This window comes from Buteo buteo, chromosome 7 (genome assembly GCF_964188355.1).
Source record: "Buteo buteo chromosome 7, bButBut1.hap1.1, whole genome shotgun sequence".
Classification (NCBI taxonomy): Eukaryota; Metazoa; Chordata; class Aves; order Accipitriformes; family Accipitridae; genus Buteo; species Buteo buteo.
Window position 1 is genome coordinate 23,670,727 of NC_134177.1, and position 14,935 is coordinate 23,685,661.

The 14,935-nt window shown below is 39.6% G+C and overlaps 1 protein-coding gene across 11 annotated transcripts in view; it reads left to right on the forward strand.

Annotated features, from left to right (window-relative positions):
* Window positions 1-708: 708 nt before the first annotated feature.
* NMNAT3 (nicotinamide nucleotide adenylyltransferase 3) overlaps window positions 709-14,935 on the forward strand; it is a 35,023-nt gene continuing 20,796 nt past the window's right edge. The window contains exons 1-4 of one of the 11 annotated variants that reach the window (XM_075031895.1): window positions 709-789; window positions 1,672-1,706; window positions 10,825-10,946; window positions 13,395-13,531. In XM_075031895.1, the coding sequence (XP_074887996.1) occupies window positions 13,423-13,531 (109 nt within the window). In that variant the 5' untranslated portion in view covers window positions 709-789; window positions 1,672-1,706; window positions 10,825-10,946; window positions 13,395-13,422. Of the gene's footprint in view, window positions 790-847; window positions 986-1,483; window positions 1,628-1,671; window positions 1,812-10,824; window positions 10,947-13,394; window positions 13,532-14,935 lie in introns of those variants that run through there. The other 10 variants (XM_075031894.1, XM_075031897.1, XM_075031896.1 and 7 more) reach the window with 10 other exon arrangements.

The window sequence follows — 14,935 nt, forward strand, 5'->3', positions numbered from 1 at the left end:
TTATATACTTAACTGGATCTTTTTTATTTTTAAGGTTGTGGCTTGTCTTGGAAGTCTAATTTATGATTTCAGACTTTCTCAAGTTATGCCTAAAAAGTATATACCCTGTGCCCAGTCACAAGCCAAAGACCCAAATGCTGAAACCATCCCTTGGTCAGTCTTTGGCAAGGCCAACCAAAGGTCTGAAGTACAGCTCACGGCCTCCATGCAGCGGTGAAGTTTTCTTGTTTGCATGTGCATTTCACACAGTAAGGCTTAAAAATACAATCCATGATCCTATTTATTTTTTACCACAAAGTCAGACAAGAAGAATAGTTGTGCTTCCCTTTAATATTATAAAAAATAGGGAGGTTTTGGGTAGATTCTAAAACTAACTGGTGACATTCTGATATCCCAAGAAACTGTGTAAGAATTAAAGAGAATAAGCAAATGACTTAAAACTCTCTGGACTTCACTTTCTGCTAGAATCTATTTAACACACATTTTATGACATTTGTGTATTTTGTAAAACAATAGCTGATGGAGAAGAGGGTGACTCTGTGAGGCTATTCATCAAACAGAGAAAGCTGAGCTTCGTTATTCCAAGCCTCTGAGAAAGCCACAAGAACACACAAACTCTCTTTGGTTGCAAATCGACCTCGCCAACCTGGAAGCACAACCCTGGAGCCGCAGAGCCCATCCTTAAAAACAGATACACCAGCAGGAAGCCAAAAGTTTGGAACGTCACCTTCAGGTGAACAGAGGAGTTTCCCTGCTCTCTAACAAGAGGAGGACGCCTAACAGTGCCTGGTAAAGGACAAATCGCGACGTCCCAGGCGCAGCGCGGGCAGGAGCAGGTGGCAGTGCGGAGCCAGCCCCGAGGGCGAGCGGCGCGGGGGCGGGGGGGAAGGCAGCCGCCGCAACAGCAGCGCTACCCCCGCTTGTCCCGCATGGCCGCGGCGGGCCGGGCAGAGGCTGGCCCGGCCCCGGCGTCCTGCCAGCCGCAGTAAGGAAAGAAGGGAGGGAGGGAGGCGGCGGCGGCGGCGGGTCGGGGGCTGGGGGCGGCGGGAAGGAGCCGGCGGGGTGGCTGCTTGCCCGAGAGGCGCCCGCCGTCCGCGCCGCGGCCCTTCCCTCGGCGTCCAGGCGCGGAGCCGTGCCCCGCGGGGCCGCCCGTCCCTGCGGCGAGGCCGGGTGAGGCCCTCGGGCAGCCGCCGCGCCGCCAGCGCTCCGGCCTCGTCCCTCCGAAGGCCGCTGGGGGCTGGCGGGGAGCCCGGAGCCCGGCGGCGGCGCCCCTCGGCCGGCGGTTCCGCGCCGCCTCCCCGCAGGGGCCTGAGCCCGGCAGCGCGCCGCCGGGCGAGGGCCCGACCCGGGGCTTCGCGGGCGCGGCCGCCCCGTGTCCGCGGCGCAGGGGGAAGGGGGATCCGAGCGCAGGGCGGGGGGCGTTCGGTGGAGGAACGGGGGCGTGCCGCCTCACCGGCGGGAGCGGACGGAAACGAGCGGGGCTGGGGCGGGCAGAGTCCGCTTTGACAGCTTGGCACTGCGGGAAAACACCCAGGCCTTTACAGCCAGGGGCTGAAGTCTGCCGTACTCTCCACGCCAGATACACCGTCAGCATATATCCAGGACCAGATATACATCTATTTAAATAGTAAATTAAAGCTTTTTATTATTTTCTTTTCTTTTTTTCCCCAGAACACCTACTCTAGTTCCAGTGGGAGTTAAAGAAGGCAAGAGGATATATGGTCTGGGGTTTGCCTTTTTTTTTTTTTTTTAATCTTTTTGGCTTTCACTGTGTAACTTGCTCATCTTTCTCCTCAACTTCACATGAAGAGGTTGTTTCCTTCCTTGTGCAACAGCTGTTGTTTGGTTTTATACATGATCTCTGATGTTTGTTTTCTTTAAGCTTTGTAGCAGTATAGTATGTGCGGTAGTTCATTTTTCAGGCATTATTATTTGCTACTTAAGTCTAGTTACATTGTGTGATTGTAGCAGTAAATTAGCCTCATGCCTTTAACTTCAGAAATGCAAATTTTAGAATTTAGTGTAGCTATGATAAGCTAATTAGGGTGAGGCTGATCCAAAAGACCTTTGAGAAGCCCAGAGGAGTCGGGGGGGGGGGGGGCAGCACTGAGGACACAATAGGTGACAGTCCTGTCAAAGGGGAGTTTGAGCTCCTTGAGGTTCTGCCTTTTAAAATAATGTAATGAGACAAATCAGATTTCATTGCAGTGATGATTTCTAAGGTCTTAATTCATAAAATGTTTAAGTAGCTACTGCTGCACCTGGTGTAGCAGATTAAATCAGCTGGGTGAAGCTGTTAAACCCCCAGCTGTTTGCCCTGCCCATAGTAAAGAGTGGTTGCCCACAAGGAGGGCTGCCTGAGCATCAAGAGCCAACTTCACAACTATATTTTTCCCCCCATAGTGTTCATTTAGTGCAAAAAATGCTGTAGAAGGCCCTCTGCCAACCAAGCATTGTGTATTTTTCTTAACAATAACAAGAAGAAACTAAGAAATTAGCCATATAGGCTTACAAAGTATAATGAAGATCTTCAAAAACACAAGAAATGCCATACTGTGTCAGACTAACAGCCGAGCAACCTGTCTCAGGCAATAGGAGAGAGGAGATGCAATTTAGGAAAACGAACCTGGCCACTTGCTTCCCCTTGTATTCCCTGCCACCAGCCACAGCTGCTTCATTAGGGACACGGTACATGCGTGTGTCCTCCCTGTGTACACTTTTGCCTGTTGTAAAATTTTTTGTTGCTTTCACTGCCCCCTAGATCTAGTATTGCAGGGAGAAGTTTTGCATTCAGTTTATGTGCTGTCATCATTTTATAAAACTCAGCTGTAGCCTCCCCCAAGCTCCTCCTCTCCTAATAGTCCCAGACACTTTTCTGCCTCTCTTGAATAGTGGTAGCTCCATTCACTTGACCATTTGAACTGTCCTTCCTGAGCTGACACGAGAACCGCTCATAGTAGTCAAAACACGAGCCCATCCAGGTTTTCTGTAGTGCTAAAACAGTACTCTGTGTGAGGGTCTCAGTACTTTTCTTCATGATGCCCAGCCAGCATTTTGTTGGCTTTTTGGCTGCCACCAAAAAACAGAGGAGGTGCAAAGTTTTGAGGATGGTATAACTGTATGGTTATGAATGTTTATTTCAATTATCATAAGAACTTATAAACGTTTAGGATGATAGTTGTGATGTGATTGCAGTTGTAATTAGGTACCTAATTTCATTGTAGTTGTTTCAGAATCTCACTTCCTTTTTCTTTGGATAGATAGAAGTCCCTGTACAGGTGAGATATTAAAGAACAAGCAAAACATTTTGGACAATAGGCAGGGCACATACATGTTTGTATAATTTCCTTGAATTCTTTGGTTGTACAAGATGAAGCAAGTAGAATTCTAAATTGATCATTTAATTAAAATAGAAAGATAACGAGCAATGTGAACTCTTCAGCCCAGGAGCCATTTACTTAAACTGCCTCATTACTATGCAAAATCTTCAGTGTTAGTAGGCAAATTCATATATTAGTGTAGGAAATGCACATAATGCTTTTCATTTTGATGGCTTAAAAATTTAATTGCAAATAGCCTCACTGTCAAGTATGCTACACTTAGGGAAACCTGCATGCTACTGAATTGGTGCAGGAGAGCGTGTTGTTTCAAACAGCAGCTTTATATATTCATTGTTAACCTCAGCTGTTGAGTTGGGTTTCTTGCCTCTGGCAGTAACTAAAAGATGAAGTTTCAGATGAAAATGAGACCTATCATGCAGTTAATAAACTGAGCAGTTCTATATATTGCAGAAGAATTCCTTCCTGCTTCCTGGAGGTGGTCAGGTAAACCTTGACAAATAGAAAGATAGCCTTCTTAGTCAAGTTTTAAATTTTATTTTCTTTACTTTGCTGGAAGACCTCTTCCATGTAACTGTAGAGCCAGTGAGAAGTTCTTTCCTAACTACAGAAACAGTGTCAGGAATTAGTTGCTCCTAACACAGTAGATAGCAAATAGTTACCCCTTTTTTGAAACAGAAAAGTAAGCAGTGGGATTATGGATGTTGATGTTTGTCCTGGTTAAACCACGACAATGTTCTAACTTTGGTCTTGCTGGATGTTCTGGAAATCCTGCATTACCCTGTGGTTGCTATATGTGCAATATTTTGCATCTGAGTCTTCTGCGGTAGTACTTTTAGGAGTTTCATTAGTTTGCTACCTTTTAAAGCCAGCTTTGTAAGAACAGATTTCAGTGATTGAAGATGCATTCTTTACCACGTAAATATCTGCCATTTGTGCGCAAGCTGTATTTCTATTACGAGATTTGCCTTAGGTTCTGCTAAATGTATTTTGCTAATTGTAAGAAAATTGCAAAGATGTTGATAGGCGAAAAATCACTGTGAATGGCTTCTCAAAAGGAACTCTTGAAGTTTTGGTAAGAGTTTGTTTTGACAGACAAGTTGGTGCTTTCACTGAATCAGCAGTTTCTTTGCTTAAAAACTCCCACCCTAGGTTGCAGTTCTGCATATATCCTCTTTTTCTAGAAATCAATATATTGTTTTTTGTGAATGACTGACTCATACATGCAAATAGAAGGATGACTATTGGTTACTTAGAATAGTTTATACAACTGTAGAAGAAGAAAAAGCTTATTCGTTAGTGTGGTAAGGGCATAAGGAATAGGAGTTGAGTGTTAGATGTTGAGAGATCACTAGAGATGATTGGATAAGTAATTATAAAGATCATACTGCAGTGAATACAAGAAGATGCCAGGAGCTGATTGTATTCTCTTGACCTTGTTGAAATGCTACAAAAAGGTGCAGGGACTGCTGTTGTGTAATGCATGCTGAGATCCTGCATTACCCAGCAAACACTGAATGTGTGTAGTTTGCTAAGCTGGTCTTTTTTTACTTATTTTCTGCATGGTTCTGTGTTAGTGTATTATCATTGGCTTTGTAACCACATGTAACTGCTACAGAGCTCTGTGTCTAAGCGTTGCTGAATGTTTTATGGGCAGTTAGAATGAAATGCCTTTTTTACAAAATGGGGATTATTCCATGATTTTCCCAGAGATTACAGAGAAAGAATGTAAGAGCATTATGCTGTGCTTTGTCTTTACATTTTTACTGTTTAAGCACAACAGATAAATCTGACAACCTCAAAATATTTAGTAAACACACATATATATGCGTGTTAACAATATGGGAGTTTACTGTTGATGTGCATGAGTGGTGGTTTCTGAATTCCATGTTGCCGAATTGTTGAATTCCATATTGCTGTTCAGGCAATAGGCAGCCTGTAAGCATGATTATTTTGCAGGATGAGTGTTCAGATTAAGAATATTAAGAAAAACATATCCTGCAGAATACTATTATGGGAGTATCTCTGTGGACATCTTATCGGCTAGACTCTGGAGACCGGACACTTTTGTGTCCCACTGTGTAATTCTAGTTATAAACCTGCAACAACTCACAGGCTTAAAAAATTATGTTGTAGTTGACTTGAATTCACTGGCACTGTTTTGTGTGTGTTGAGAATACCATTGTTTTTTAAGGTTGTGCTAAGGAATTACTCTGCTCAAATTTTTTGCACTTGAAAATCAGTTAAGGCAATACCATGTTCATTATTATCTGGAGATTCAATTTTAGCATGTATTTCAGACTGTATGAGTCCTGTGGCCATTTTATTATGCATATTTTTCATGCTTTATCCCTGTGAAGTTTTTATGGTGAATTTTCTTGTTTAGTGCCTTTCAACTGTAGTTTCTTTTTAGCAATGGAGCAGAAATGGTTGGGAATGGAAATTAAAAGCAGAGAACTAGTTTTTATTTGAAAGAAAAAAATCATTAAAAGGACAAAACAAGTGTAAATCATGTTTTAAGTTGGTTCCAGAGATGTAACTGATGACGAGGTCTTTTTGGCCCTTCTGGGAAAGGGAATCTCCGAACTGATATAGCCTGAAATAAAGAAACTGCAAGAGTGAAGTATCATACTGTGATTTGAAGGATTCTAATCTCAGGAGAGGAAGAAACAATTCTGCTGAGGCTACTTTCTCTGTTAGCTGCCAAGGCATTTGGAATTTGGGCCACAGGCATACTGCAGTTTTCTGTGAGGTAACTTTTCTGTGGGTAGCTTTTTGGTCACTACCATTTGCTGGGAAAATTGCTGCCTGGACAAAGCTGAAGGGAAAAATGGTGAGTACCCCAAAATTAAGCAGAGCTTCTACCTTAAGCAAAAGAACACTATGCATTACTAAAGACAGTATTTGTTGTGCTTTGGGCCATTTTCACAGATACCTGTAAAAAAGCCTGGATGATTTTTATAAGGTTGTATAAGCTGCTACTCTGGTGAAGACTGCAATGAGCTTGGAGGTGGTTAGATTTGGGGGTTTCTTTGAAGCTGATTTAGAAACAGTGATGGGACTTGCATTTTCTGACTAAAAGTCTGGCGTGGGAATTGGAAGGGGCAACTTCATACTTCTGATATGCTGAATCTGATAGAAAATCATGTATCCTATCATACACTTTGTTAATGGCTTTCCAGTGAAAGTCAAAGAAATGAAGTGCACCTGAGTCACTGGAATTTAACAATAATATGATCCATCGTGTAGCCCTGAAGAAACTATTTTAGAGGATTAGAGTGTCATATTAGGCTATGTGTAATATTTATGTGCACCCTGTAAAATTCTTCTTGGCTGGGGTGAGTAACTTTTTGATGAACAAATAAAATATCACCCTAGATTATACATCTTTCATTTTTTCTCTCACCCAGATACTTATGTTATGTTCATTATTAAAGTGAAACGTGGGGTTATACAGTCACTGTTGCAGAGGACTGATTTCAGTGACAGCACATACTGGTAGCTTACTGACTGGAGTAACTTTTGTTATGGCAGTGACTCTCATTAGTAACAGCATGAGAAAATCTGGTACCCTGTCATATTTTTAAGGGATATTTGTGTACTGTGGTTTGCTATGATTTGGGTCAGCTACTAAAATGCACTTTTTATTTTCTGACTTTGAAAATGTGTCTTGCAAGCATAACATCCTTAATGTCACCTGGTGTAACTCAGCTGGGCTCAGTGCAGCTACATGAATTTATATGAGGTAGTGATGTGGCCCAGTAAAAGAAGGGATGCGGGCAGCTTTGAAATTGTTCAGATCTAAATTTTATCTAAATTAATCTAGATTCACCCTCACAGGAGGAGATAACACTTTTATCCTGTGCTAGGATTCAGTCCATTTCTGCTCTTTGCAGAAATTTTACCTCAAGGGTGCGTCTGCCTCATAGCATGCACGTATGGGTGTCTTGTCCTCCAGTTTACTAATTTAACAGCTCATAAACCAGACTACACTGCTCAGCACTCCATTGTGCTTCTGATAATTAATCAGATATGGCTCTAATTACTGACTTTCAGCAGAACTTAACTGTGGTCATCTGTAATGTCATCTGTTATTGATGTATTGTAGGAATATAGGCAACAGAAAAAGAACTTGCAGGAATTTTCTAATGAAAATTATAATGATTTTTCCATCATAAAACCTTTTTTATATAGCTTAAGTGTGGTCTCCTCATTCGAAGGTATCTGCCCTTTTATGTATAACCACATGATGTACCATATTGTTGAAAGCTTTCTAAACTGCAGACACTCACATAAGGTAACTGACATTTACAAAAAGACACCTGCTTGGCCAAGGATGTTGATACACATGCCCAGGGCAGAGCACACAGAAGCACTCGCCAGAAGGAGCCGTACATAGTTATTGCATGAAATGGGAACATACTGTAACTTGTCTCCTTCAAACCTTATTCTTTAAGTCATCTCTTTCATCATTAAAAATACCTACAATGTTCCAAAGCAGCAAACCTTCACAGTCTCTGGTCAGAGCTGTGCTTTCTCTTGCTTCCATTATTTATGAATTTTGAAGGCAGACAACAAAGATGACAAAAGATGTGTTATCTTTTGCTGATTAGAAGTACAACAGAAGGCAATGTCTGTCATGTCAGGAGAAAAGCTGAACTAACAGGAGATATGTTTCCTGCAAAAATCAAACATGGTTGTTTCTTCTTAAAACCATAATTACATTTTAAAAAAATAAGTCAATTATACTCTTAAAATAAGCATACAAATCTTACTAATACTGCTTGATGATAGTGATGTTAACTGACTTATTCCTAAGGTTTCTGTCAAATGCTTTTAAACTAGTTGAAAGTAGAAGGTGCAATCTTGCTGTAGAAATATCACAGGCAATTATTAAAAATATTAATCACATCAATCAAAAAGTGCTTTCATAGCTCAATCTGCATCTGTGTCTCTTGCTTTACCAAACTTTTTTCACTAACTCACTGTAAGTATTTTCTTTAGAATTCTGAAATAGTTGGGGTTTTTTTCTAGTGGGATTTCAGATGCTTTGAATTTGATTTGATCCTTTGAGGTGCACACATAGACATGGTACTGATGCAGCAAACACTTGAATAGCAGAGCGGACTCTGCTAAAATCTTGCCGTTTTTAAGCAAGGCAGCAGCAAATCACTTAAGTCATATGAAGATAGTTCAGAGGTACAGTAGTTGGGGGCGGAGGGGGACAGGTAGGAGAGTACAGATGTAACTTTTCAATGATTTTTCTACCCCTTCTCTCAAGAAACTGAGGATTTGAAACTGGTTTGCCAGGTAGTGAATACCTAATCAACATAAAATGTTACCATACAATTTACTATTTCTGCTTCTTGAGTAAGAGTTTAGCAGTTGCAGTAAATGCAGAGTTGTGGGGGTTTGTCTCTTTTAGCACTAACATCTGAAATTACTGATTAGTACTAATGAGAGAGAGACTGTTAAAAAAAAAAAAAAGGTTGGCTTTTTTCCTATAACAAATTTGATTTGTTAACAATACCACTTTATAAATTCAATAAGAGAATGCTGAGAAAATGATGTGAAACAAAGTGCCTGTTCTTGGATGTTTTGGTTGCATTCCTTCTCTGGAACCTGTGCTTGATCAATGGCTAAATACACTGGGAAGGTACACAGTGCTGTTGGGTAGGACACAAAAGGTCCTAAAATCACACATGTGTAACAATGCATTGTTCCTTGTACTTCATATAGTAAGTTTGTTAAAGTAGGGGTGATACCAGTATTGGAATTTCTTCAAAATAAATACTGCCTGTTTCTATCTAGCTTTTTCTCTTCCTTTCACTTCCTGGGTAGGTAGAATATTTTGATGCAAGAGTGATCGTAAGTACAAAAGTGATTGCTTTATAGAATTAATCACCCTCAGAGGATTCTTGAGATGACCATTGAATGATTATGGAGCACTTGCATGTATGTAGCTTATACATGAAAGCAGTAGTTTGTCACAGATGTAATAGGGAGAATTAGGGAGAAGACAACATGAAGAAGGTATCTACAGGTGTGGTCACTTCAATTAAGGTATGTGTGAAGCCAGGTCCAGTCTCTGAAATAGTTGAACATCAGTTGTGATTTCACAGTTGTGGAAGTGGAAACGCAGAGATTCAGGACCTGAATTCTAGAAGTGCTGAATAATTGCTGTTTCTGCTGATTGATAACATCATTACATTGCACACTCCTAGAAGTTGGGTACCGAGGAAAACCCAGAGAGAAAATTTGCTTTCTTGGTTGCAACCCTCTTTTAGATGTCAAACTCTAGCCTTTTTTCCCATCTCAGTCTATGTGCATTGTCCATTTTTAATTCTCCTTTCCTGTTGGAGATCAAGATACATGTGTGACTTAATTGGAATTTCTTTTTACAGCCTTGCAACAAGACTGAATTAACAGTTGAATTATCCATGCACAACTTCTCCAAAAGTACTTCATATTTTAGCTAGACTTGGGAGCAGCAATAGGAGGAAACACTTCTGTGTTTTATGGGGTGCCATTAATGGAATATGCATTGTATAGGGACAATTGCTAGGAGACAAATTAATCACAGATTATTTATTTAACGAAGTACATTATTGATGTTACACTTGTGTGACTTTTTGCAAACATATAGCAACTAATAGGTGCAAATTGATATTAGCATATTTAAACTGATGCAGGAACTACTGCTTTCTTGGTCTGTAGGCCATTTGGCAAGAAAGACAATTTATTAAGTATTCAGGACTGGCTTATTGGCTTATTTTTATGGAACACATGAAATAGAAATGTATTCCCCTGGCACAATGTGCACACTCAGTAAATGCCTGATAACAGCATGGTCACCTACTTGTTTGTAATTTGCATTCAGTTGGTGAAACTAGTTAAGGACAGTCTGCTTCATGTGTGTAGGTAAAATGTATATGACTGAACTGAATGTTTGTAGAAGCCTGTAATTGTAGGAACACTGGGATGCTGTAGCACTTAAAGGAAGTGTGACTACCACTGCGTTACATAAGATGAACAGGTCAAGAAGCTTTCTACCCTGTTTAAAGTTCTGTGTTTAAAGTTTTCTCTCTTATTTCTCAAGAGAGCTTAGCTGAAAAAATCAGTCAACTCTCTTTTTTTTTCTGTTATTCTGGGTGGTGTTCTAATGACTTTAAACAGTTAATTAATACCAGCCAAGATAGCAGCTGAATCAGAAAGTTTTGTTTAAAATCTTACAAGTTGTATTATACCCATTGAATAAGTTTAGGATACACTATATCAGGGAAAACAGGAATAAAAAATGCTACTGTTTTGATTTTTATTTACATATATAGATATTTCTTATATATGGTGGGGGGTATATATATATGTATAAAAACATCTTTTGAAATGCTTCTTTACAACATGTTTACTATTAGTACAGTCTTGGTTTGAATTTTTTTTTCTTTTTGTCTTTTTTGTTGTTATTGTTGTTTTGGTTTGGTTTTAGAGTTTCCATTAGCAGTACTGTCTGGTTATCATTAAGAACCACAGGTTGAAGTGTTTCCCTAGAGTCTCCGAGGTATAAATGAATAAGAGCTGCAATCAAACCATCCAACACATCTGTTTCAGGTGAGAAATAAGAGACATATATAGAATTAAAAGCTTTTCTAAAAACCAAAAAAAATCATTCAGTTTATAACTTTCAAGATGGCAAAGAAAAGAACAGCAAAGGAAATTTAAACTACACTTCATCAGAACAGAAGAGAGCATATCAGAGCCATCAACTAGCAGATGTAAGAGCTAGAGATGCTATTGGTAACATCTAATAGGGAAGAATGAGTATGTGTTTTTCCCCCTGAACACATACTTGTTTGAGTGAGGTGCTGACTGATACTGCTTGGCAATTGGGTAAGGTTATACGACTGTGTCATTGGGTTTAGGCTGTCATATAAGATTGTATAAGCCTGTTTGCAGGGCTGAATGCTGAGCAACATCATTGTAGTTATGACTGTAAAAAGTTTCTGTTTCTAGAAAATTCTTAGTCTGGAAGTAATTGATTTGTCATTGAGAGTTCAGCATTGACTAATCTGTGGCAACAGAATCTATCTAGCAAAAAGTTGGGACTATAGGAGAACACTTAGATGGTCTAGCAATGATTTCTTTTTCAGTTAATTACAGGTACTACTGTTTTGCTACCTGTTTCAAGGCAAAAAGACCTCTCCCCATGCAATGAAGATACATTTACAAAATTGCTGATATTGAACAAAAGAACACTTTGAGTTTGATTTCTCTGAATAAAGAACCTGTGAAGTTTGCACACAGTTTTCACATATGAGTTTGTTAGTGTCTATACAGGGATAGTAAAACAGTGGAGAGAGAGAGAGTGCTGTGAAATGTGCTTCCTACGACTGCTGTAATTGTAGACCCTAAAATTGTCACTAACTTTCAATGGTTCTACAGCCAGTGAGTCTTTTCTCCCCCAGTATAGCTCCCTTAGTATGATGGGAGATATGAGAAATCAGTAAAGTAAAATGAAAACATTGTAAAAGAATCTTTATCTGTATATTGAGTACTAGATGGTCAAGGTACAGGTAGCACATATGCTTCAAAGAATTTTCTTTATAAAGTATTTGCCAGCTGCCAACATGTCACAAGTGGAAATATTAAAACTTGTTGCTAGGTGCACTCAGTGCTGTTAAATGGTACAGTGCTAACATTATAAATCCTCTGTAAATAAACTGATAGAGTTGGCAGCTATAAAACATCAATTTGACATTGATTTAACCATTATTGTTAAATTTTTCTAAGTAAGAAAAGGGAAAAAATAAGGGAATATAAGGACTGGAAACAGCAAGAGGTAGGCTCTGAGCTACAGTGCTTTGGTACACTGCAGATGGAGAATAGGATTTGGCTAAACAGAGCACAGAATCCGTACCGGCTTTGGTCTGTTAACCCAAGACTGACTTCTGAAGTTTGGGATACAAGTGTCTTCTGCCGGAAGACTGTTACACTTGATGGAGAGGGCTGGAGGCCAGGGGAAGGGAAGAGAATGATGTATGTATGATTATATGGGTTGAGCATTGTAAGGATTTCAAATCCTAGGAAAAGAAGACAGGCCCATCGGAAAATCAGATTCACAGATATGTATGTGGGACACAACTGTTTTTATCATGCCCCACATATTCTGGATCACTTGTAAAAAGAACTATGCAAATAAGTAGCTCCAAGCACAGTGACTAACTTAAACTGATTTCTGCTGCATTTTTATTGAGATGACTGACATTTTAACTAAATTATGTGAGGGTTGTTTGTAAATGCACCTGCAAGGTTCCTAACAGCATTGCTCCCCACCCATTCACATTATTCATAGCTTTTTAATGTCCCCAGTGTTTTCCTGTAACAGCTATAGTTTCTCCTCCTTGCTGTTCCCTGTTGTTGATCCACCATCACTTGCTCTGCCATCCAACAAAAAAACAGTACAGGCAGTTGCTGATAATCTGGCTAGAAGTGTTTGCTGGCTGGCTGGCTGGCTGGCCGGCCACCAGCTGCTTCCTGCCCGCCTCTAAGGAAGTCAGACCTGTAGGTGTGGGTGCTGCATGTGGGGTTTTGTCATATGTTGCAAAGGTCCATTGTAAGAACTTGCCTTAAAAAAAAAAAAAAAAAAAATCTTTTTTTTGTAGCAGGCCTACAGATACCAAAGTTATTAATAGATGGTTGACAGAATGAAACCTTGTTTTCTGACAAAAACAGGTTAAAAATAAAAAACCTGTAAAAAATCTGACAGTTTTTAGTAATAGCAACAATACGAATTTCTAGAAATACTTTCTAGCCCTCTCTGTATGTGGGGAAACAGAATTTGCTGATGCTCTCCTAATTAATATCAAAGAACACATGTGTTTCTGAGCTAGTACTTCCTGTATGCTGTGATGATACAGAGGACTGATCTTCTGATACTTTACTAGCATTCCAGGAACAGACAGTTCTGAAAACAGTGCTTCTTTTAGTTTAAGGAACAAGGGGCAGAATGCTCTTTGTCAAGTTTGTCTTTTATTTTAATAATTTATTTTTTTTTTTTAGGGTGGTGTTTTAATGTTTTGATGTCAGAATGGTGAGCAGGACACCTCTCATTCTTCTAGCTTGTGGCTCCTTTAACCCCATCACAAACATGCATATGCGTTTATTTGAGCTGGCTAGAGATCACCTGCAAAAAACAGGTCAGTAAGGTGTTGTTAGGACCACACACACATGGTGTTTTACTGTGAAAATGAAGAAAGATTTTTAACACTCACTATAGATATGCTGTCACTTTACATCTGGCTTTATTTTAATATTGTTTATTTATCATTCAACATGAGGCTCTCATGGCATATTCAATATAGAAAGTCTAGCATTACCTTTTCCTTTGACTGAGTACATAAACAAGTATCATAATGAGCATTCATGCAAATAAACGGAAAGTTTTATAAGCAGTTTTAGGATCATATTCACGGAACAGGCTGAGTCTTGTGAAAGAGTATGCTTAACAATTTTGGAACCGAGGAGAAACATTTATGTTCAAATTTCATGCTTTTATGATACATTGTGTTTTAATATGAAGAAGTGTTACAGTTAGCAGTTTTGACAGCCGGGTGAAATTGGAGAAAAGATGAAATGTTAATTATTCATTATCCGTCTTCACTAAGAGGTACAACTTATCTCCCCTAGCAAAATAATTTCCTCATAAAGGAGATCAGAAAAGCTAGATGTCAGCAGGCTAGAAAGTTTTGGCAACAAAGGAGAAAGGTGGATAACATCAGGAACTTAAGCAAGGATCAGAAAAGCTACTTCTCAGTAGCTTCTAAACATTGAACTTCTCAGCTTGACAGTGCTTCTCAGCATTGAACTCTAAGCTTGATCAACTACTTAGCTGCTGAGGCTTTTTTTTTTTTTTTTTTTTTTTTCCCCCGCATCTGGCAGCTAAAATATACACATGTTTCTGGAAGAGGTTGGAAGGGAATCATAGTTTACTGGAACCTGACAGAGAAGTTCCTAGGGATGTGGTTCAGTAGGAACCTGAATAGAAAATAATAGTAAAAGGAATTTGGCTGTCAAATTGGGAGCAAGGGAGGTGGAGAGAATCTGGTAACCCACTGATACCATTGTGCAGTAAAAGAAGCAACTACATACTGACCATATACTGTGAGAATACTTTGACTTTAATGAGGAAGAATTACACAACCGGCTCTGAGGGCTGTCTCTATTGTAACTGTAAAATGATTTTGTTGCTCCCACAGGACTAGAAGTAAAGGGTTAAAAAGGGATTTGAATTGGCTTTTCTCACTGTAATTTTATAACTGCTTCTGCTGCCCAGCTGTGCAAGGAGTAGAAAGGCAATGTGAGATCAATTGGTACTTCTGTTTAAGTCATATGTTACAGTCCAGTAACTTATTTCTTTACCTTGAAAGAAGGATTGAACTGAGAAATGAATTCTGATACTGTCTGAATCACAATTCATTGTCTGGTTTGTGTAACAAGACTCCACCCCTTACTCAGAGCAGTTTACTTAAACAAGTCTAGTGAAAATCATATTAAAAATGACATTTTGAAAGGCTGAAATGAAAGTTGTGCATTACATTGCA